Source organism: Scardinius erythrophthalmus (genome assembly GCF_964197995.2).
Source record: "Scardinius erythrophthalmus genome assembly, chromosome: 20".
NCBI lineage: Eukaryota > Metazoa > Chordata > Actinopteri > Cypriniformes > Leuciscidae > Scardinius > Scardinius erythrophthalmus.
Window position 1 is genome coordinate 3,042,014 of NC_138240.1, and position 23,906 is coordinate 3,065,919.

Consider the following 23,906-nt stretch of genomic DNA (forward strand, 5'->3'; position numbering starts at 1 on the left):
CGCCGGAAAAACGACAGATTGAGCGCTTTAGACCCGGTGAACCCGCGTTAGTCCTGGGTCCGGGTGACCTGTTTGGCTCTGGGTCGATGATAACGCCATTGAAATGGGTAAATCGTTTCCAGTATGGTTATATGAGCTCTAATCACTATCTTGCCTCAACGTCTCCAGTGACAATCAATCTATCATTTAGCCCAATAAAATCCATCAATCTGTTTTGAACACTCTAGAGATGGCTGACCTTCACGTTAACCCCCCTTATGATCACCGTCCAGTCGTTGTGTCCACTCCAGAGCACCGGGGTCCCGGTTATTCCCCATTATCGTCGCCCCTCGCTCACATCCCTGGCCTATACGACACACAAATACACGGATTTCTCTCGTGCGCGAGCCTCCTCCCAACCCCGCGCGCGCTCTCTGCGTCCGTGACGTCAGCTAATCAACCTGCTCCTCGTAGCCACCCATTGGTCGATTGTGATAACGCCATATGCTATAGAAGAACTGGGTGAAAGACATGTGAATGTTGCTGCTGCTGCTGCTGCTGATGGTGTGATAGGAAACACAGTCTGTTCTGGATGGTTAATGACCTCTCTCTTAGATAAGCTCAAGACTGATGTGGCCTTTCCATAATATACTGTACATTATTTGGTTTACCCAATACTGCTTCAGAGTTGTAGTTGTATCAGCTGTACACACACGCACACAAACTTGGTTTAACTATCTTTGTGGGGACTTTCCATAGACATAATGGTTTTTATACGGTCCAAACTGTATATTCTCTCCCACTGCACGAACCCTACTCCTAAACCTACCCATCATACAAAACTTTCTGTATTTTTACATTTAAAAAAAAAACATCACTTAGTCTGATTTATTATAAGCTGTTTTCCTCATGGGGACCAAAATATGTCCCCACAAGGTCAAAAATGGGTGGTATTACAATCTTTCCCCTCAACGCACACATATTGCAAAAAGAAATCTATTTAATTTTTTTTACTTTATCATATTTTAATAAGATAACAAATTTATACAACAAATTTATACAACAGATAATATTTGTTGTACTACCTTTAATATATACTTGATTTTTTTTTTTTCGTCTGGATTATGACTGTATTACAGAATGAGAATCTAATAAGTATTGTTATTGAAATTAATGAGACTACAAACAAGCTCAAAAGTAAAACATCTGGATGCAAATCCGAAAATGTATTTTTTTTATATATATCTATAATCTCATGATAATCTCTTTATTCTTTTTTTCTTTGCTTTTTGGTGTTTTATTTTTTGGGGGGGTGGGGGTGGGGGGGGGGTGGAATATGACAATATGATGCAGAAATTCATAGATTCCTGAAATTAGAAGGTAGTTATATTTTAGGTCTCGTGAAAGAGTATCAATGAATGTTCCACCAATGAATTCCCTATTTGTTTATATGTATTTATTACAATATTTGTTTATTTAGATATTTAATTACATAAAATTATTGCAGGATTATAGTTGAGTTCAAATAGTTTTAAACTTTGTTTGACCACCGTAGAAAAAATGTGCTAAATGACAGGAATGTAATTATCATGACAGCTGCACACAGACCATCATTGTGTGTTTTGAAAGGGTTTGACCTCATTATTATACAGTGAGGTTTCTGCAAGATCATACAAATACCAGATTACAAACATTCAGATTACTAAAAGCATTCCCCAACAGCAGCACATCAGTATACTGTCGGGAAAACATGATTCCCAGTGATTCAATCTGCTTGACTACTGATCTCATTTAATCTCATCTCACAATATTGAGCGCAATCATGACAGTAGTGTGAGACGCCTCAGTGCTTCAAGCTAAAGCACTTGTTTTCTAATGGTTCAGTGCTCCTCTCTCGCCATGTGATAAATGTGTTTCAGTGAGAGATGGAAACATACAGGAAAGAATGAGGGATTATCGAGAAACAAAGACTGTACTTGTGGACCATAATATTGACATACAAAGGAAAGTGGGTCACTGTCATTCCAGAGCACAAACCCCAGAACTGGCCATCCAATCACTGTAGGCTCATTTACTGAAGGATGAACGGCAGGAAACAACATGTTTGGAGGAGGAGGAACAGGAGCTTCAGGGGATTGAAACTGCCTTTTGTAATCCTTGTGATTAAAACGCAGTCGCTCTTCAACACATGCTTGATGGTCAATCTGCTGAGCTTTTGCTAAAATCTGCATGAAACAGAAGTTGCGATAGTCTTTTCTTCCAGATTGTGACATATATTTGAGTGAAACTGCTTCTGGAACAAGAAAAAATGGCTTGTGTTTGTTCGTGGGGAATTGATTGGATGGTTGTGGTTTGCTATTGGTGGATCTCATGTGAGTGACAGGTTGCCCCGCCCCCGCGCCAGTAAACACGTCATCAGAGAAGACATGTGCTGCAAGAGGGAAGGGAAGTTATTTTAATTAAATATTAAATAATTAAAAAATAATGATGTGCATGGATAAATAATCTATAATAAATAATGCAATATTCCATAAAAGCTAAAAAAAATGATCTTGATTGCATGGAGACTTTAAGAGTGTTTTAAAGCACTGCAGAATCACATATGAAATTACAAATTATATTTGGATGTAAAGATATTTATTATGATACTCATTTTTAAGCAGGAAAATGGTCAAGTGAGAGAAGAAATAATGAATTATACTAATATCAAATAATAGAAACTTATTCATTTAAAAGAGGAAAAATAAAGCGAATGCTAGGGAAAATTTTTTGTTAATATGAATATGCAAATGAGCCCCGCATTCACTCACTCACTCACTCAGCTCAGAGATCCACTGGTGGACGATCACACGTTGATCTGATTGGTTACAAGGTAGTTTGTGACGTCAGAAACACCAGCGATTTCAAAGCGTGTTTTTGAGACTGTCTTTGGTTCACTGCAGTTTTAAGGAGGAAATACTCAGCAATGGTGTCGACTTATGAATTTACACATGGTTTGTCCTAAAGAATATTAAAAACGACCACATAAACATCTAAACAACATTAAACGCTTGCTTTTTATCACAGGGGAAATGTGGAAATTTTCAAAGAGCAATACTGCCATCTGCTGGAAAATAAGTGCGCTTAATACATTCTACAAGTCAGCCTTAAAAAAGTGCAAGAGTGATACATTTATTCATGAAGATAATGTGAATAATTAATATATCGCCTAAATAGCTGCACCAGTGTACAAGGCAACATCATAATTTGTTCCATGCTAAAGCAACGTCCTCTGAATGCATGCTAAATCTGTACGTTACTACACATTCAGTTACATTTTTACAATTAGAATATTTATTACATCCGTTTCTTATGTTGTATGGCAATACATGTTTAATAGGCCTATGAATCAATTTACATATCAACTGTTCAGTGGCATCAGTTTAATTTGCTTGTTTGTTGCTCTGGAGGACGCGAGCTCTGATGATTATTATTCCAGTCTGATTGATTTATGATTCATTTGCGGAAGCTCTTTGCTGAATACATTTGTGTTTATATAATGCTCTGAGTCATAGTCCTGAACTAGAGACTATCCCCATGCTCTCTTCCTAAGAGAAAATACAAAGACTCTCAATGCTGTTACACAATCCACACTTTTACAGATGTGCTGCTGAAGAAGCATCTTCTCAATCTCAAGCATACAGCACTTATATAAGCACCCCAATCTTCCCGTGCAATTCTTTCCTAACCCTTTGGAGGGAGCTGTGCTCTTCCTCATCTGAACATATTTTCCCATAGTCATTCTGCTGCTGAGTGCAAAATAAAGATAATTTATGATTTCATAAAGCGCAGCCTTATGCCACATTCATACTAAATGATAAGCTTCACTGCTGGTTTTAACTGATTGAAGCTGGTCTAAGCAGTTTTAAAGGGGTGGTATAATGCCCTTTTCACAAGATGTAAAATAAGTCTCTGATGTCCTCAGAGTGTGTATGTGAAGTTTTAGCTCATAATACCCCACTGATATTTTTATATAGCATGTTAAATGTCACTTTTTTAAGGTTAGCAAAAACGCACTGTTTTGTGTCTGTTCCTTTAAATGCAAATGAGCTGCTGCTCCAGCACAGGGGGCGGAGCTACAACTACAACAAACTACAACGCTCACACAGACATGCACTGAACATTTCAAACATTCAAAATTTTAGCCTTTTATCTTCAAATCGTATTTAGACAATGATGGAGAGACTCAAGAAGAAGTGACAACATGAATGGTTAGTTGATGAATTTATGTAGCTTATGTGTAGTTATCTTCTAGTCATTGATTAGCATATTCTTGATAATCTATAAATAGTGTTCAGGGGGCGGTGTTTATGTAAATTCTAGGGTTGGTGATGTCACTAACCCAGGAGGAATGTTGTGTAGTCCCAAACAGCCATTTGTTGTAGTCCTTAAAAAGTGATTTCTTTAAAACCTTTGCTTTGAACTTTGAGCGTTGTAACTTTGCAGATGTTGTTTATGCTCAAACAGCAGCATTACACACTAACTAAATTTAGAAAAGTTAAATAATATTCAAACACCCCTTTAAGCCAGTCTCCATGCCTGGCCTAGCTGGTGTTTAGCTGGTTTTCTCCCTTTAAAACCAGCTGAAAGCCCAGACCCAGGCTAAGACCAGCATCCCAACTTAGGCTGGTTTTAAGATGTTTTAAGATCTTTAAAGCAGGTGTAACCGGTGTTAAATTGCTGGTGTAACCGGTCCTACTCGATCTGCTCCGAGCGGGATTCAAACCGGGGTCTCCGGCGTGAGGATGCTCATGCTAACAAGGATGCTAGATGCCGTTTCCAGATCAAATGGAGGACCTGCGCCTAGACACGACCACAACGCATCCCTGAAGTGTCAGCAGATTGTGTCAACTAGACTCTCCCCTGTAAGGCTTCATCGACACGACATCATACCTGCGTGATGACTCCGATCTTCAACCAGATGGAACTGGATAATATTCTGAATGTTCCGATCCAATCTGACTTCTGACCTGTAATGCTGCCTGAATCATTATCATACACTGTTTGTTCATTGGTCAGAGGAGAACTGAGCGACTGAGCCTGGGTTCTCCCGAGGCTTTTTTCTTCATTTTGTCACTAATGGAGTTTTGGTTCCTTGCTACTGTCACCTTTTTCGCCTTTGGACCAGCTTTTGGCTTGCTTAGTTGGGGACATTTAATTTAATTTAATATTCAACAATATTATTGATCTGCCTGCATTGACACCATTATATGAGAACTGAACTGAGCTGGACGATGACATCACTGTTTCCTCCAGAGCGGCTTTATATATAAATGAACAAAATGAACAACTTTTTTATAACAAAAAATTTCTTCTAGAAACAAACTTTGTTGCATTATTTTTCTGTTATCTCTATAAAGCTGCTTTGAAACAATCTGTATTGTAAAAAGCGCTATATAAATAAAGGTGACGTGAAAGGTGCCTCTAGCATAACTATATAATAAACTATTAAGGACATATTTTTTATGAAAATGTTATTATATTACATACAATATAAAGAAAAAGTTACTGCTGTAATCACTTGCTCATAAAGAATACCACTGAAAAATGCAGTGTTTTTGAACCAATTGGTTGAATGAACGATTCAATGACTCACTCAAAGAATACTGAATGCGGAACCACATACTAACATACTAATCTTACTATTTTTGTCATAGAAAGATATAGGGAAAATAGTAAGAGTAGTGTGATAGTATGCAGCTCTGAATTCAGCAGAAGTTTCGTTCTTTAAAGGGTTACTTCAGGATTTAGCATTAAGCTTTGTATTAGAAGAAAACCTGTAGTATTTTCGAATTACCATGCTTCCCACCCTCATATCCCCCTGAGACAAGAGATTTATGTATTTTTTGTCTGGAAAAAATCCTCCGATGACGCAAAAATCGTCATTTTGCGTCATCGGAGGATTTTCTGGACAGAGGCTAAAGACTACAGCCAGTAGATGGCGTTGTTCCGCATGTTTTCAGCCCGCCCATAGAGGGTGGGATCTCACTCACAGAATGTACACAGTGTCAGCCGTCTTTCTTTGGAAGCTAAGCTAGCAGGCTCTTGTTCTGTGGAGAAAGCTGAATAGTAGGAGAAAGCTGAGTAAGTAACCTTCCTCCTTTTCCCGGACTTGTCCGGCGGGCGAGATCGTTCAAAATGTCCGGGATTCAGCTCTTGCTTTCTGCGGTCGCCATTCATTGTTTACATGCACACCTTTCAATCTAACTGAATTCATTCCGATTGGAAGCAACGAAGCAAGTGCATTCTGGGAGTTGTTGTCTTTCATCCACATAAGCCAAAAATACATTTTCTGGCTTTTCTCAGTCTAGAAAGCTCCAAATTCAAAAATTTCTTCACATTTCTTCTACTTAAATGACCTATTTTAAATACACATTCATCTTCCCAGAGGTGAAGTATCCCTTTAAAAAATCATTTCGTTTCTGTCACTTGGCGCCACCTACTGGTGTAACATTGTAACCTGCGAAAAGAGTCGAGTAGAGTAATGGCCAGTTTGAAGTAATGGGCGAGCAGAAAAGTGAATTGTCACAACAGAAACTAACCCCTCACCCCTCATCCCTAACCCTACCCCACATCCTGACTGACAGCTTTCACGACCAATGAACAAGACCAAGACCTTTCTCCACGCCCCAAACTTTCGTCACGCCCGCAGATACACACACACACACTTGGTTGAAATCCCCACCGACAGGCTAATCCACAAATTTGACAGTCTGTCTTAATAAAACGTGCAGACTCAGACAACAGGAGCGACACACAAACGGTGAAATAGTCTCAACGCTGATGAACTGTGATATTCGCGCTCTTGGATCTCCGCCCAGTCAATTAAATAAACATTTATTCAACAGTTCGTTTTAGTACTCTAATTTGATTGGCCAAGAGTCCGTCAGCACTTTGATGTTTCACTGTTAGCATCGCTCCGCTTGTTTGTGTTCGCTACTTCCTGTATTTTCCTTCGGCTTTTTTTTTGGGGACTACAGTAAAACAACAACAACAAAGAAATTCACTTAACAACAGCACTCTTGCTCGCCTAAAATTTATGAAATATTAAGTTGGATGAACACGCAGCTTCTGAAATAAGTAAATCCCATCACCACAAATTGCCATATTGTCGTGTTTTATAGAGCTGGTGATGGAAATGTTTTTTCTTCTTCCATCCCACACAAACAACTTCAGACTGCAATTAATCAGCAGGTGATCATTCTCTTTCTCCTCGAGAGTCTATCATTGCACACTTTCACAGCAGACTAAGAACTTATCAGTACAATGCAAAATTTACACCAGTGGATCCACCAATTTGTTTTTATATCCTGCTACACTTGTTCAGGTTATACGTAATGAATACTTGAATAGAATAAATACTTAATCCACAAATAAATAATCTATTTTAAATTAATATCATTTTCTCAGTGACTTTTAATAGTGCAAAGCATCACGTGACTTCAAAAGTTTATTGCACACAAGTCATATTTTATGATACTTTTATGACACATTTATGCTTTTTTTTGTCCATTTTTTTTAAGTTGACAATTATGGTACAGTATGTATAAGTTGTGTGGAGATTCTTTAAAAAAAATGCATTTGTTATACAGTAAATTACTTTTTTTATTCCTTTAAAGGTATTCGACAAATCATCCCAACATGTCATCTGACTGCCAAACAATCATCATTTTGGGTGAGTAATATCTTAAAAAATCAATTACATGAAATATATCCATATGGCATTTTGATATTTTCAGTCATATTCATGCATCATGCAGTGATGACATTCTATGATGTAAATGGGAAATGACGTAATTGTTGCCCTAAACAATCCATTCTTAAAATATGAATAGAAATCACACTTTTTTTTCCCACAGTCCACCATTTCCCTCATAAATACTCCTCTGCCATTGGCTCAGATAATAGCAATAGCCTGTTGCCTGGTAACATCAGTAGAATAATGCTTGTGTTAGAGAGAGAAACACTGCTTTTGTGCTTCTGTGTCCCTGTTTTCCTTTATTTTTCTAACAATAATGTTTATACTACACACCCATCTAAATTTCTAACAGCACGCCCACTGATGATGGTCCTTTATATGAAACGAGGACATTATTTTGCAATCTGTTATCAGTGAAATTATTTAGCAGCTTGATATGAATCATAATGCAAAAGCTGACAGCAAGCATCACATCACATGCCAAAACTTTGAAATGCATATCACACTTCACTGGCTGTCACAGTTTTTCTCAATCGCTTTGGCTCAGTTCTTGAATTCTCAAAACAATAAGTTCAGATCTCCAAACTTGTTCACATCAGATTTTAATTTCTTATTGATTTAAACATGTTTTTTGGCACATGTGTGCAAAAGAGTAAGTATAATTGTCTACAATTTGCACAGTGATTAAATACACATGGCTCGTTGATCAAAACTGATGAGATGATTCTCAGTGAAACTGTCAAACTCTTCACAGCTTCTAAACATTATTTAATTGTGTGAGCATTCACATGCAAAATGATCCATTCAAGTATCAAAATCTGTTGGAAATGCATGTATATTCCATATATACCTATGACATTGATTGTTTGTGATGTCTGTCAAATTGGCAAATTTACCATTGCAATGAAATAGGAATCACAATCTTACCAATCAACCAATAAAGTTACAGTGTGCTAAATGGAGTTTGCCCACTCAGTTTGCAACAGATCAGCAGATTATTTTTGTAGAAATATTACATGTAAACTGAAAATTCACAGTTGAACGTCATTTTTACCTGCTGCTGAAATCTGTACGCAAGAGCATTCATCAAGGCAAAACTAACATTCGTTTACAGTGTAGAAAACAGAAAATGAAATTTGTAAATAACAAATATTTCCATTGTGAAAAAATGTATCTAAACATTTTGACCAGTGTGGCTCACACAATGACAAAAATACTTTTTATTTTGGTGGCATTGGCAAATTTACTGACACTTTAACTAGGTTTTGAAGCATGAATTAAATGTTTTGTGTGAGGACAGTAACGACATTTTGCAGACATGCAATAGATTTCTGATGTTCCAGCAAACAGTTGTGACATTTGCACTTACAGTTTAGAGAATGTTAAGACTGTTTCGCAAAATGTGCCGAAGCGGTTGAGAAAAACTGTATTGAACAATCTCTCTCTATCTCTCTCCTCAGTCAATAAGTCATAGAGTGGTGTAAAATAAGCTAGTCTTTCATTAAGAAATGTGACGGTCCTTAGATGTGAAATTGACTAGGACAACTGCAGCTTTAATGAGTTTTGGCTGAGAATGAATTCATAAAGAGTTCCCGATGGCAGTGCCAACAGCAGCTAATGAACACGTTAATTTGCACAGTCGAGTTTGTCATCAATGAAAATCATCCAGATGTAACTCGGTTAATGCCAGAACGGCAGCTTTACTCAGATGCTGGAATCAGTTCGAGGAAAACATGACATGTCTGGAAAAGATGTCATGATGCCATTTTAAAGTTTGTCAAAAGTTGAACTTAATGGAGCTCAATGATGCCGTCATACTAAGATCATTATGTATGACCTGGCAGATTATAAATTATATCAATATGCTATATCAATATTCATATAAATAGTGCAATCATTTTATCTAGCTTTTATCTGACTTTCTGTTTAAATAGATAGATAGATAGATAGATAGATAGAACAGAGTGATAGATAGATAGATAGATAGATAGATAGATAGATAGATAGATAGATAGATAGATAGATAGATAGATAGATAGATAGATAGATAGATAGATAGATAGATAGATAGATAGATAGATAGATAGATAGATAGATAGATAGATAGAACAGAGTGATAGATAGATAGATAGAACAGAGTGATAGATAGATAGATAGATAGATAGATAGATAGATAGATAGATAGATAGAACAGAGTGATAGATAGATAGATAGATAGATAGATAGATAGATAGATAGATAGATAGATAGATAGAACAGAGTGATAGATAGATAGATAGATAGATAGATAGATAGATAGATAGATAGATAGATAGATAGATAGATAGATAGATAGATAGATAGATAGATAGATAGATAGATAGATAGATAGAACAGAGCGATAGATAGATAGATAGATAGATAGATAGATAGATAGATAGATAGATAGATAGATAGATAGATAGATAGATAGATAGATAGATAGATAGAACAGAGCGATAGATAGATAGATAGATAGATACTATAGATAGATAGATAGATAGATAGATAGATAGATAGATAGATAGATAGATAGATAGATAGATAGAACAGAGCGATAGATAGATAGATAGATAGATAGATAGATAGATAGATAGATAGATAGATAGATAGATAGATAGATAGATAGATAGATAGATAGATAGATAGATAGATAGATAGAACAGAGCGATAGATAGATAGACAGATAGATAGATAGATAGATAGATAGATAGATAGACAGATAGATAGATAGATAGATAGATAGATAGATAGATAGATAGATAGATAGATAGATAGATAGATAGATAGATAGATAGATAGATAGATAGAACAGAGTGATAGATAGATAGATAGATAGATAGATAGATAGATAGATAGATAGATAGATAGATAGATAGATAGATAGATAGATAGATAGATAGATACTATAGATAGATAGATACTATAGATAGATAGATAGATAGATAGATAGATAGATAGATAGATAGATAGATAGATAGATAGATGTGAAATTGACTAGGACAACTGCAGCTTTAATGAGTTTTGGCTGAGAATGAATTCATAAAGAGTTCCCGATGGCAGTGCCAACAGCAGCTAATGAACACGTTAATTTGCACAGTCGAGTTTGTCATCAATGAAAATCATCCAGATGTAACTCGGTTAATGCCAGAACGGCAGCTTTACTCAGATGCTGGAATCAGTTCGAGGAAAACATGACATGTCTGGAAAAGATGTCATGATGCCATTTTAAAGTTTGTCAAAAGTTGAACTTAATGGAGCTCAATGATGCCGTCATACTAAGATCATTATGTATGACCTGGCAGATTATAAATTATATCAATATGCTATATCAATATTCATATAAATAGTGCAATCATTTTATCTAGCTTTTATCTGACTTTCTGTTTAAATAGATAGATAGATAGATAGATAGATAGAACAGAGTGATAGATAGATAGATAGATAGATAGATAGATAGATAGATAGATAGATAGATAGATAGATAGATAGATAGATAGATAGATAGATAGATAGATAGATAGATAGATAGATAGATAGATAGATAGATAGATAGAACAGAGTGATAGATAGATAGATAGAACAGAGTGATAGATAGATAGATAGATAGATAGATAGATAGATAGATAGATAGATAGATAGAACAGAGTGATAGATAGATAGATAGATAGATAGATAGATAGATAGATAGATAGATAGATAGAACAGAGTGATAGATAGATAGATAGATAGATAGATAGATAGATAGATAGATAGATAGATAGATAGATAGATAGATAGATAGATAGATAGATAGATAGATAGATAGAACAGAGCGATAGATAGATAGATAGATAGATAGATAGATAGATAGATAGATAGATAGATAGATAGATAGATAGATAGATAGATAGATAGATAGAACAGAGCGATAGATAGATAGATAGATAGATACTATAGATAGATAGATAGATAGATAGATAGATAGATAGATAGATAGATAGATAGATAGAACAGAGCGATAGATAGATAGATAGATAGATAGATAGATAGATAGATAGATAGATAGATAGATAGATAGATAGATAGATAGATAGATAGATAGATAGATAGATAGATAGATAGATAGATAGATAGATAGATAGATAGATAGATAGATAGAACAGAGCGATAGATAGATAGACAGATAGATAGATAGATAGATAGATAGATAGATAGACAGATAGATAGATAGATAGATAGATAGATAGATAGATAGATAGATAGATAGATAGATAGATAGATAGATAGATAGATAGATAGATAGAACAGAGTGATAGATAGATAGATAGATAGATAGATAGATAGATAGATAGATAGATACTATAGATAGATAGATACTATAGATAGATAGATAGATAGATAGATAGATAGATAGATAGATAGATAGATAGATAGATAGATAGATAGATAGATAGATAGATAGATAGATAGATAGATAGATAGATAGATAGATAGATAGATAGATAGAACAGAGCGATAGATAGATAGATAGATAGATAGATAGATAGATAGATAGATAGATAGATAGATAGATAGATAGATAGATAGATAGATAGATAGATAGATAGATAGACAGAAGCAGTGAGGCACAAAATGTCTGAACTGGAATCAGATGTGGGGAGTAAAGATAAATATCGGTTCTGAGAGAGAGAGAGAGAGAGAGAGAGAGAGAGAGAGAGAGCGAGCTTGCAGTTTCAACACTAAGTCAGTCTGCTTGTATTACTGTGATTATAGAGAGCTTCTGCAGTGGAGAGAGAGAGCGAGTGAGTGAGCGAGCGAGAGAGAGAGAGAGGTGTGCACGATTCACAGTCTTCTCTAGGATACAGCTCGCTTCCCTCCTCGTCTCAGTGCTTCTCTCTCTTCCCACTCAAGTGCATCTGATCCGGCTCTCCCGCACAACTCTCCGAGGATGAGTCCTCCAGAAAGCTCCAGCCACAGATGCCCGTTCCCCAGCTCATGGCTGCCCAGGACCACTCAACTCTCGTGGGCTTCCCTGCTGCGGACCTGCCCTCTCTAAAGTGGATCCTCAGCAGAACACAAGCTCAAGCGTGGCTCCTTTAGGGTGAGTATCAGAGACAACATTTGAGTTTGTTAACAACCGCAGAAAAAGAGAGAGAGAGAGATTAAGGACGTTTGTGTGATCTTGGCTTTATTTGTGTGTAAACAATGGCATTGCAGTTCAGTTTGCAGTTAAGGATCATAAATAAATGCGACTCCTTGTTGCATATTGTCATTTGTGATCTTCCAAAAGCTGAGAATACGTCCAGGTGGCGTCTCAGATGGGCGCAGAGAGACTGTTGGTGCCAACACAGATGCCAACACACTGTCAGCGTGTGAACTCTGCGAGTGTGTGTCATGACACCAGGTCTGGAGAACAGCACCACTGCACTGGACATCAGAAATCACAGCGCAACACAACCACTCTCGTTTCGTTTCGTTTCATCTCGTTCTTTTATTTATACATCACCTCACAGGCTAGCTACCACAGTAGGTCCAAAGTGCTGTACATTACAATAAAAAGCAAAAGAACAACAAGACAAAACATAAAAACATCCATGCACTAATGTACTAAAATGCCAAGGAATACAAATACGATTTTAAGCGGTCCTTAAAAACAACTTTCATTTCAAGATCAACCTTCATTTTGCCTTATTTTGTAAGGATTTGATCAAACTACTAACACTAAGTATTAAGTTGAGCAGCGTTTGTTCTCCAGACATGAATGATTCCTCAAATCAAGGTGTGCTGTACTTTCAGATGCATTATATTCCCCCGCTGGAACTTGAAACAGGTGGAAAAATCCCAAAGGAGAGAAATCCCAGAGTCTTTTGACCCTGGCGTCCGCATAGCAATGTCACACTGGCATCGTGACAGCAAGTTTTGCACCACTCACTGAATTTTCTTCAGCAAAATCAAGTATGTATTGATTCCTGGTGGTGTAGTTCAGGTGTGTTCAGATACAGCATGTGGGTGTTGTGGAATAGAAATGTATGAGCAAAAGAGTAGCAAGAAGGTGACAGAATGGACTTATTTCTATGGAAACAGCATATCCCTTCACTTTCCTCTCTCTCTCTCTCTCTCTCTCCCTCCCCCCCTCTCTCTCTATCTCTCTCTCCCTCTCTCTCTCTCTCTCTCTCTCTCTCTCTCTCTCTCTCTCTCTCTCTCTCCCTCCCCCCCTCTCTCTCCCTCTCTGTCTCTCTCTATCTCTCTCTCCCTCTCTCTCTCTCTCTCTCTCTCTCTCTCTCTCTCTCTCTCCCTCTCTGTCTCTCTCTATCTCTCTCTCTCTATCTCTCTCCCTCTCCCTCTCTCTCTCTCTCTCTCTCTCTCTCTCTCTTCCTCCCTCCTCCCTCTATGCACCGCTACTGAAGACTCAACTAAATGTTTTTCTGTTTATAATCAAGCTCGTCAGAAAGAATTGGATAATGTTGTTTAATTGCATTTTTGACACTTTCTGTTGAATTGGGAATGCCAACAAAAAAGTTACCAGAAAAGGTGAGCTCGGACACGCCCATAACGCATCACTTCCTGTGTTCGCCTCATTCTGTTGCCGCTGACGCAAAGTCCTTTAATCCGGCTGTTGGAGATTTCAGGGGGAATCGTGTCTTTCTGTCGCTCAAGCTGTTATTAAGCCACTTAAACTGTCTGAATCTCACTCTGGATTGGCTCAGATTCAGAACACACGCTGAAGCAAATAGATGAACATTTGGGACTTTGGGACCTTGTTAAACAACCTACTAATATTAGTATATTTAGTCAGTTCAGGTCTGAATTGCTCTCATAATCCTAACACTCCTGATAAACTTGTCATAATTTGGATTTTTCTCTATTAGACAACATCTACACAATATGTAATACAGGCTCAGTATGCAGAGATCAGTATTGCATGATTCTGAAACAGTATTTGAACAGTATTAATGCAGTGATTTTAAGGACACTGTGATCCTCATTAACATTAAAGCAGGGTTGTCTGAAAGTGTGTGTAAGTTTGACAGTGAGATGATTTCATGCTGCAGTCTGCGTGTGTCGTGATGCTCACGCTCAGTAATCCTCGAGAGCTTTTCATCCGCTCCCAAACACGATCCCCCACACACACACAGAGAGAGAGAGAGATAACTGATTATTATTTTTGAGAAATAATGTGATTAAATAATGTGATTAAAGTGAGCACTCACGCACATGTGTTGATCAGTGTGGTCGTGACTGCAGCTCAGACGGCATCCATCGAGTCGAGCAGAAACGGACTGTTATCTTTACAAACAGAAATATCTTCACTTTATTTGTGTGAATGAACTCAGTGACACCTGATGCATGTGCATGTTTGTGTATCTATTTACCAAAATTGAAGAGATCATTCAAAACTCTTTGTTTATTTATTTATTACTTTATTTATTAAATTTGTTCTTTATTATATCATTATTACATTATTATATACGGATAATTTGTTAATTTTTATTTATTTATTTTATTAATTTTATTGAATTTATTATTTTATTTTAATTTGTTCAATTTATTTATTATTGTTTTGTTTATTTTTATAGAATTTATTTATTTTTATGTGTTCATTATAGTGCTGTCAAATCGATTAATCACAATTAATTTTTTATTTTATTTTATAGAATTTATTTATTTTAATGTGTTCATTATAGTGCTGTCAAATCGATTAATCGCAATTCATTTTTTATTTTATTTTGTAGAATTTATTTATTTTAACGTGTTCACTATAGTTCTGTCAAATTTATTAATCACAATTAATTAATAAATTATTTTATTTTGTTTATTTTATAGAATTTATTTATTTTAATGTGTTCATTATAGTGCGGTCAAATCGATTAATCGCAATTAATTTTTTATTTTATTTGATAGGATTTATTTATTTTAATGTGTTCACTATAGTTCTGTCAAATTGATTAATCACAATTATTTAATTAATTATTTTATTTATTTTATTTTATAGAATTTATTTATTTTAATGTGTTCATTATTGTGCTGTCAAATCGATTAATCGCAATTAATTATTTTATTTAGTTTATTTTATAGAATTTATTTATTTTAATGTGTTCATTATAGTGCTGTCAAATCGATTAATCATGATTATATATTTACGCACACGCAAACACACACACATTATATAAACACAAACTTTTGTGTTAGATGCGATTAATCATGATTAATCGATTTGACAACACTCAGCACTCAGTTTTTTATTGTTTTATTTCATTGAATTTATTTATTTTAATTTGATGATTTTATTTATTTAATTAGTTCTGTATCAAAGTATGACAGTCAAGTGTTAGACCTGTTGTACAGATATTGAACTTATCAATATGATGACTGACCTCCTCTGTCAATCAGATGAGCTTGTGTTCACGTTGATGTTCCAAGATCAGTGATTTAATATTCATTCTTGCCTTCAGCATGTCAAGTGTGTCAGAACTGCTTTGAGAACTGTTGTGATTTTCAGCCCCTTCGGTCAGAGTTTCTTGTTTAGTTTCTTGTTTCTTTACGGCTGCATTTCTCTTATTCTCCCTCCCCAAGAGATCAGTATTAGCCGAGAAATCAGAATAATTAAAACATGTCTCCTCTTGAAACACTGTGTTGATTTTCTACATATTATATTATGCATCCAGCTGGCTTCAGAAGTATAATCATATTTTTGCCTGACCATTTGCATGTTCTGGTTATGTAACCTACGGTATGTTTTATGGTGGATGCAGATTGTGTTTATTTTGAGGAAAAAAATCATGAAATGCATGTTCACCTCTCACCATATGTGACCCTGGACCACAAAACCAGTCACATTGGGTAAATTTTTGAAATTGAGATCTATACATCATATGAAAGCTGAATAAATAAGCCTTCCATTGATGTATGGTTATTGTTATTGTTATTTGAACATCTGGAATCTGAGGGTGCAAAAAAATCGAAACATTGAGAAAATCTCCTTTAAAGTCCATTTATGTTGGCGATTGTGCTGCATTCACTCACAAAAATAAATGTTTTATATATTTATGATAGGAAATTTACAAAATATCCTCATGGAACATGATCTTTACTTAATATCCTAATGATTTTTGGCATAAAATAAAAATCTATAGTTTTGACCCATACAACGTATTATTGGCTATTGCCACAAATTTACCCGTGCGACATGTGACTGGTTTTGTGATCCAGGATATGTGATAATCTTTGATCACAGATTAGTTCACTTCAACACTTCACACAGAATTCATATTCATTTCTGAAATCATTATCATCAAAGTTCTTTTTTGAATGTAGTTTAATTTAGTGAATCATGTTTGTAGTTAATAATGTGCTTCTCATGGTTAGTGTGGTTCCTCTGCTAGACTCCTCGAACACACATCCACTAAAAATCACTAAAACTCCAGCTGATTCTCAGAAAAGTGAAGAGAAAAGACCCTGCAGCCTTTGAGACACACAGATACACTTGATCTAATGCAGTGACATTTTTGCAGACTTTAGACTAAAAACTGATGGTACATATAGTTTAATCTCATATATAACATCTGTGTGCATGTGATACACTCATTGGATGTGCAGTGTGTGTATTTATAACACCTGTAGTCACGGGTTTGAGTCTGTAGCGCACGTTTGAAAGCGAGTCACGGGACTTTCAGCAGGTTTGACATGTTTGGTGTGTGTGTGTGTGTGTGATCCTTCAGGCTGCACGTTTCTGCGAATGTGAACATGAGTTCACACGGCTGCTTTGGGTTTGGAAAACGATTCCATAAGCATCTTTTGGGTTTTGTGTGTGTGTGTGTTTTGTAATCTATAAGCCTCCTAACGCTGAATTGTAAAGCTTCAGGCTACTGAAAGGAAAGCGAGAGAGAGAGAGAGAGAGAGAGAGGGAATGATATGGAGGAGTAGAGATGCTTGTGCTTTTATTAGGAGCTCTTTTCTTCTGTCGTTCATTTTCCCTCTCCATCTCCAAGGATGCCAAGTGGAGAGTGGCAGTTAGAAACAGTCTGTGCATATCTAATATGATTGGGCTTGTTAAAAATAGACCGCACTATACGCTCTGTGCTGAGCTCATATCACGTACAGCACACAATACTTACAGTTTTGTGGGATTCGGAAAGCAAAATGGTAGGAAGGATTTCGGTATATGTTCTCGTTCTAGAAACCAGAGAGCATTTGATTGGATGAAAAGTTCAAGATGATCAGTGCAAGACGATTATTATTAGTTTAGTTTAGTTTTATGTCAGAGAAATGCTGTTCATGAACTCTTCTCAGTGCCGCTTGTGTTACATGTAAAAAAAAAAATTAAACAATTCTTTCCTTTTCCTTTAATCCTCCCTTATCGGGCTTATGCTACTCTGACCAATGCCTGAACTGAGCACTTCTTGCGTTGTTTTTGCCTCTTCACGATGACTCGCTTAATTTAGTCCTAAATTGTAAGTCGCTTTGGAGAAAAGCGTCCACTAAATGACTAAATGTAATGTAAATGTTCAAAAGTTTGGGGGCAGTAAGATTTAAAAATATATAATTTTGAAAGAATCTGTTCTGCTCACCAAGGCTGCATTTTTTTATCACAAATACAGTAAAACAGTAATATTGTGAAATATTATTCCAATTTCAAATAACTGTTTTCTATGTGAATATATTTTAAAGTGTAATTTATTCCTGTTATCAAAGCTGAATTTTCAGCATCATTACTCCACTCATCAGTGTCACATGATCCTTCAGAAATCACTCTAATATGATGATTTGATGCTCAAGAAACATTTCTGATTATTATCAATGTTGAAAACAGTTGCACTGCTTAATAGTGGAAACTGTGATACATTTTTTCACGATTCTTTGATGAATAGAAAGTTCAGCAGAACATAATTTTAATGTAATGCTGAATAAAAGACGTTTCTTTAAAAAATGACCCCAAACTTTTAAACGGTAATGTATATTAATGATTCCTTAAATTGTGCAGCTTGTGTAAAAATCGAGTTTGATGATAAAATAAATGGAAATGAAATGTGTCCTGGCATCTCTAACTCTGATCTGCCTTTAGTTCTCTTGTGTTTGGAATCGAATCATGTGCAATATTATAATTGCAGTGTTTAATTATTTATTGTTTGTACTCATATTGTTGAAACTTCTGAGATTTCCGCCGAAGAGTTGAATCAATTTACATATCTCTTGGCTTAATTAGAGCTGAAACGGAGCATTTAATTGTTTCGCTGACTTTGTGGACAATCATAACAACAGTTGTTTTTTAGTTTAGTTTACTATAAGCAGAAGTTTCAGCCATTTGTTTTGGTTTAATTAAAGTCTAAATGTGGTTTCTTGTTGCTTTTCTCAACATCTCCCGTTTTTATTTCTTCTAGAAAGGGCAAGTTTATTCAGACCTCGTCTTTCAGCCTTACAAGCTCACCGAGACCAAGACCTTTAGAGCCGAAGCTTTCAGACTGCTAGAGGAAGCGTAGACAATCATATACAAAGGTACGTCACCAGCACTACACAGTGAAGTCTTATATTATTTTATGGATGATTCAATCCCTCAGGCGTGTGCATATTGTCCTTGTTGTTTTGGAAGATGGAACAGGAGATTTCAAAAGTGCAGCGCAAGATGTCGGACCTGGAGTCAGTTTTGCAGCAGAAAGACGTGGAGCTCAAGGCTTCAGAAACCCAGAGGACCATTTTAGAACAAGACCTGGCCACCTACATCACAGAGTGCAGTGTGGGTATACTGTCCAGATGTGGAAACGTGCCGTGATCTGAATTGGACTAATTCGATTTGTGTTTGTGTGTGCATTTCAGAGTTTGAAGCGCAGTTTGGAGCAGGCCCGCATGGAGGTGTCGCAGGAGGATGATAAAGCCCTGCAGCTTCTGCACGATATACGGGAACAGAGCAACAAACTGCAGGAAATCAAAGAACAGGTTCGGATTCAATGCACTTTTTGACAATGTACATCGGCTGTGTCCGGAATCGCCCTCTATACCCTTAAATAGTAGCCTGGAAATCCAGACCTAAATCTGAAAGATTAATGGTCTTGCGTCGACTAATGAAAATCGGCCAGCTCGAGGGGCGGCACCAAGCACGCATTTGAATTGGATAACACTACGACCAATCACAACAAGCCCCATACACTTAGACTCATGCCGTATCCGGTCGACAAAACAGCAAAAACGCCCTTCTTGCAAAGGAACGATTCGAGCGCCGTCTTCTGTTCCTCTTTTAGATAAAAAGCCAAGTCTAACTCGTTCATTGTAGCGGCCAAAGCCGTTTCAAACAACTAGTGTTCATCCATAGCCATCTTGAAATGTTTACTAATGACTTGGACGTCGCAGCGCTGTCGTCTTCTGTTCATCTCGCCTCTGGCCCGCCTATATCAGATAACCCGATGTGATTGGTGCAGCTCGGATACAGGGGCATATTTAATGAGCATCATTACCCGACGCCAGAGTAAACTCGCTGAGCAAATTCAGCTTGAGAACTCTGGATTTCCAGGGTACTTAAAGGGTCATTTCACCCATTTGAACATTGTTTTTTATTTAAAGTGGGTCATATATGTAGTCGAAATGTAAAATAAATTTTGAATTTGGTGCCTTTGTGACCGAGAAAAGACAAAAAATAACTTCAGGACGCATTTGTATGAAAGACAACAACTCCCACAATGCACCACATTGCACAGCTCCGCAAGCCACTCCCACTAATCCAGAAAGCGCATATCTGCCTATAAGAGAAATCACTCTTCCGTCTACAAGGCTAGCTACCACCAGAGCTTGAAATTCATTTCACATTCACACAAAATGTCTAGTTAGTTGGCGAACTCATTAGTGCATTACTCCTCGTTTGTATTTCTTTCGAAAGGGTGAATTATTGCATGGTACCTGGATGTTCAGTCAGAACATATGCGGTGTGAAACTAGGATAGTTCTCAACACAAACGTCCGTGTCCTCGTCTGATTCAGAGATTTCGTCCAGGAGAAATTGTCATCGTTGAAATTCTTTGCCGCAGACGGACTCTATCTCTGTGTTCGTAGCGGTTCGTAGTTGCATAGTGAGATCACCGGCGCCACCGGTCCGCCCTAACTCGAGCCAGTCCGGGCTCCTCGTCCGCGGCAGGCAGGTCTTCTGCCTCGGCTGCTCTTCGCTATAATGCGGCTTGTAAAGGTAGCCACAAACACCTGATTCAAGCATCAGACTTCCGAAATCCTCTTCCTCTAGTCTATATCATATTGAGCACTCTCCTCCGCTATTGTCATAACTGTACATCTGTCTCCACAGCGCCTGTTAGCTTAGCTTCAAACAAGATGGAGGATATTGCTTTCAGTTTCAGAGAGTAAAGTCCCACCCACTGATCTGTAATAGGTCTGTAGCGTGAGCGGGTCCCGCCCCCTGGGAAAGATGAGGAACTAGTGCTTGTAGTCTCAACAGAAATCCCCCCCCCTTACACTTCCTCCTACAATGACGCAAAATGACGATTTTTGCATCATTGTAGGAGGAAGTGTAAGAGGTAAATAACGGATTTCTCCCGTCTCAGGGGAAAATGAGAGAGTGTTGCACGACCATTCAATAGTATGACTGGGTTTCTAACAATGCAAAGCTTAATGCAAATGGGTGAAGTGTCCCTTTAAATAGGGCATTATTTGAGGGAACAGCCATTTGTAGTGGTATCCGAAACCATAGTGCACATTATCGAGTGCACTCATTTAATCCCACAATGCACCGCAAAAATGAGTGTACAACCGATCTACACTCGACAGCTAGAGAATACCCATAATGCACTGTGAGAGTGGTGCCCTCAGCTGAATCATCCATCCATTAATTTTCCTAACCGCTCATCCAATGCGGGTACAGCATAATATCATACTGGAATAAATATATGTAATATACTTTAAATAAACATGAATGAACATCAGAAGGTATGCTAAAAGATACAGTACCACTTACCCAAATCCGTATCATGTAATCGCTCAAATCAGTGTTTCAACCATGGAAAGCTTATAAACATTGTCACATAACATCACATTTACCTCAGAAAAGCCATTCAGCGACCGTCAGCTCGTTAGTCAGCTAGAAAAATGAACTCTAGAGAGGAGCATTTTGCTAAATATATGCACCACATTACATATTCATTGCAGTTTCTTACTGTTCTTCAATTTAATGTATATTGGAGAGCCAAAAAACATATTGGAGTAGAAACATAATTATGTAATTATTAAGTTAGAATTATAACTTTCTTATTATAAAAACGTCCTTGTGTGCAATTGTGCTGTCACATTGATTAATCGCGATTAATCACATCTAACATAAAAGTTTTTGTTTATATAATGTGTGTAGGCCTATATATATTATTATACTAATACATATTAGATACATATATGTGTGTGTGTGTGTGTGTGTGTGTGTGTGTGTGTGTGCGTTTGTGTGTGCATATATATATATACTGTATACACACACATATATATGTAAATATATAGTTGCTCTCTCTCTCACTCTCTCGCTCTCTCTCTCTATATATATATACTCTCTCTCTCTCTCTCTCTCTATATATATATATATATATATAATATATATATAAAATAATATATACACACGTATATATTATATAAACAAAAACTGTTATATGGGATTAATCGATTTTACAGCACTAATTTAAACCAATTTTAACTTTCTATATTATAGTAATGTGCCTAACTGACTTCCTGTATACTAGTTTACAGCATTAGTTGAGAGATGTTTTTCCGAACTGAATTGAATCAGAATTGTATCAAATTCAATCAAGCTTGTGAATCGAATTTTAATACCTAAAGCATGTATTAATCTTAATGTTAATTTCAACATTTAATAATAAAAATCAAAAGATATATTTATTAATAATAATTAACGGTCCTGAGCTAACATTAACTAACAATTAACATTTTAGTTAATGCATTATCTAACGTTAAATACTGGGAACTCATTGAACTCAAGTGTAATCGGCTTGTTTTTGCAGAATTTTAGACTTAAATATTTTATTGCATTAACAAGGCAATCACTGTAAATGTCATTTATTATACAGAATCATAGCACAAACACACATTACAAGCAAAACAGTTTTTTTTAGTTTTAAAATAATAAAAAATGTACTATATAAATGACATTTCTAAATGAAATGTAAAGCTTCAGATGAGCCCTGTATGTTGCTGTACTGGATGCATGGAGAAATATGAGATGTAGTATTATATAGAGGGTTTAGGTGTTTGATTTAAGATCTGGAAAAAGGACTGGATTCATTGTGTGTGTGTCTGTATGCAGTGGTTTCTGTAAGTCTGAATGACATAACCGGAGGTTTCAGGAAAGTTTCTGTGAGTGCATCGTGGTTCATTCATTTCTGTCTATATATTGGAGCATTTTGTGTCTTTGTTTAACACTGGGGGGTCTAAGTGAGCATTTCACAGATTTCTCAGATTATTTATTATTATAGAGCATCTGCTAGAAAGAGCCCTGCTGATATACAAATGAACTCTGTCCATCTCCGCTTCGGAAACACTCTCTGAAATAGCGATGGCCACTTAAAGCAATAAGTAAAGTAATGCAGAACGCAAGACGGAAGAATGAAATGTGAAGGTAAGAACATGATAGAAAAATAGCCTGCTTTCTGCCGCTTCTTGCACGTCTCCCCCAGAGCCAGACTCCATCGCACTGCGGTTGCCATGGAGACAAAAATGGTACCTAGCACTAGTGAAGGATGTTGCAGATGCAGTGGAAATGCTGTCGTGACATGCTGGCAAAGGTCTCGAATTAGCAGCAATCAGACTTTAAATTAAGTGTGTTCACTTTTCGTTTTATCCTACAGATTTGATCAAACTGTTAGTTTGGTTCTGCAGGATTTTGCTACTAGTTTGATGCTTTCAAACTCCGCCGCATAGTCTAAATGTTCTGTTTTCAGAATTCATTATTAATGTGTAACTCATAAGGACTTAAATTGTTGTAACATGTGTGAACTTGCAATGTAAAAACTTTGAAATAGTTCAATTAGTTAATGTTAAATAGCATACGTTTTAGACATAATATTTACAGTTACTTTGTCTATTTTTTGCTCCGGCAAAAATATTCCCAAATAAAGTCAAAGCAGGAACAACCGCTTTTTCTCTGAGCAATGTGTTTCTTTGCGGAATGAATCTGTATGTTTGAACGAATCAGTTGAGTG

At 36.5% G+C, this 23,906-nt stretch overlaps 1 protein-coding gene across 1 annotated transcript in view; it reads left to right on the top strand.

Moving 5' to 3' along the window:
* Positions 1-19,304: 19,304 nt before the first annotated feature.
* The window catches only part of citb (citron rho-interacting serine/threonine kinase b), a gene marked incomplete at both ends in the record, with an annotated part of 53,939 nt that continues 49,337 nt past the window's right edge, over positions 19,305-23,906 (top strand). The window contains 2 exons of the mRNA XM_081348091.1: positions 19,305-19,448; positions 19,529-19,648. Coding sequence (XP_081204217.1) covers positions 19,305-19,448; positions 19,529-19,648 — 264 coding nt within the window. The remainder of the gene's footprint in view (positions 19,449-19,528; positions 19,649-23,906) is intronic.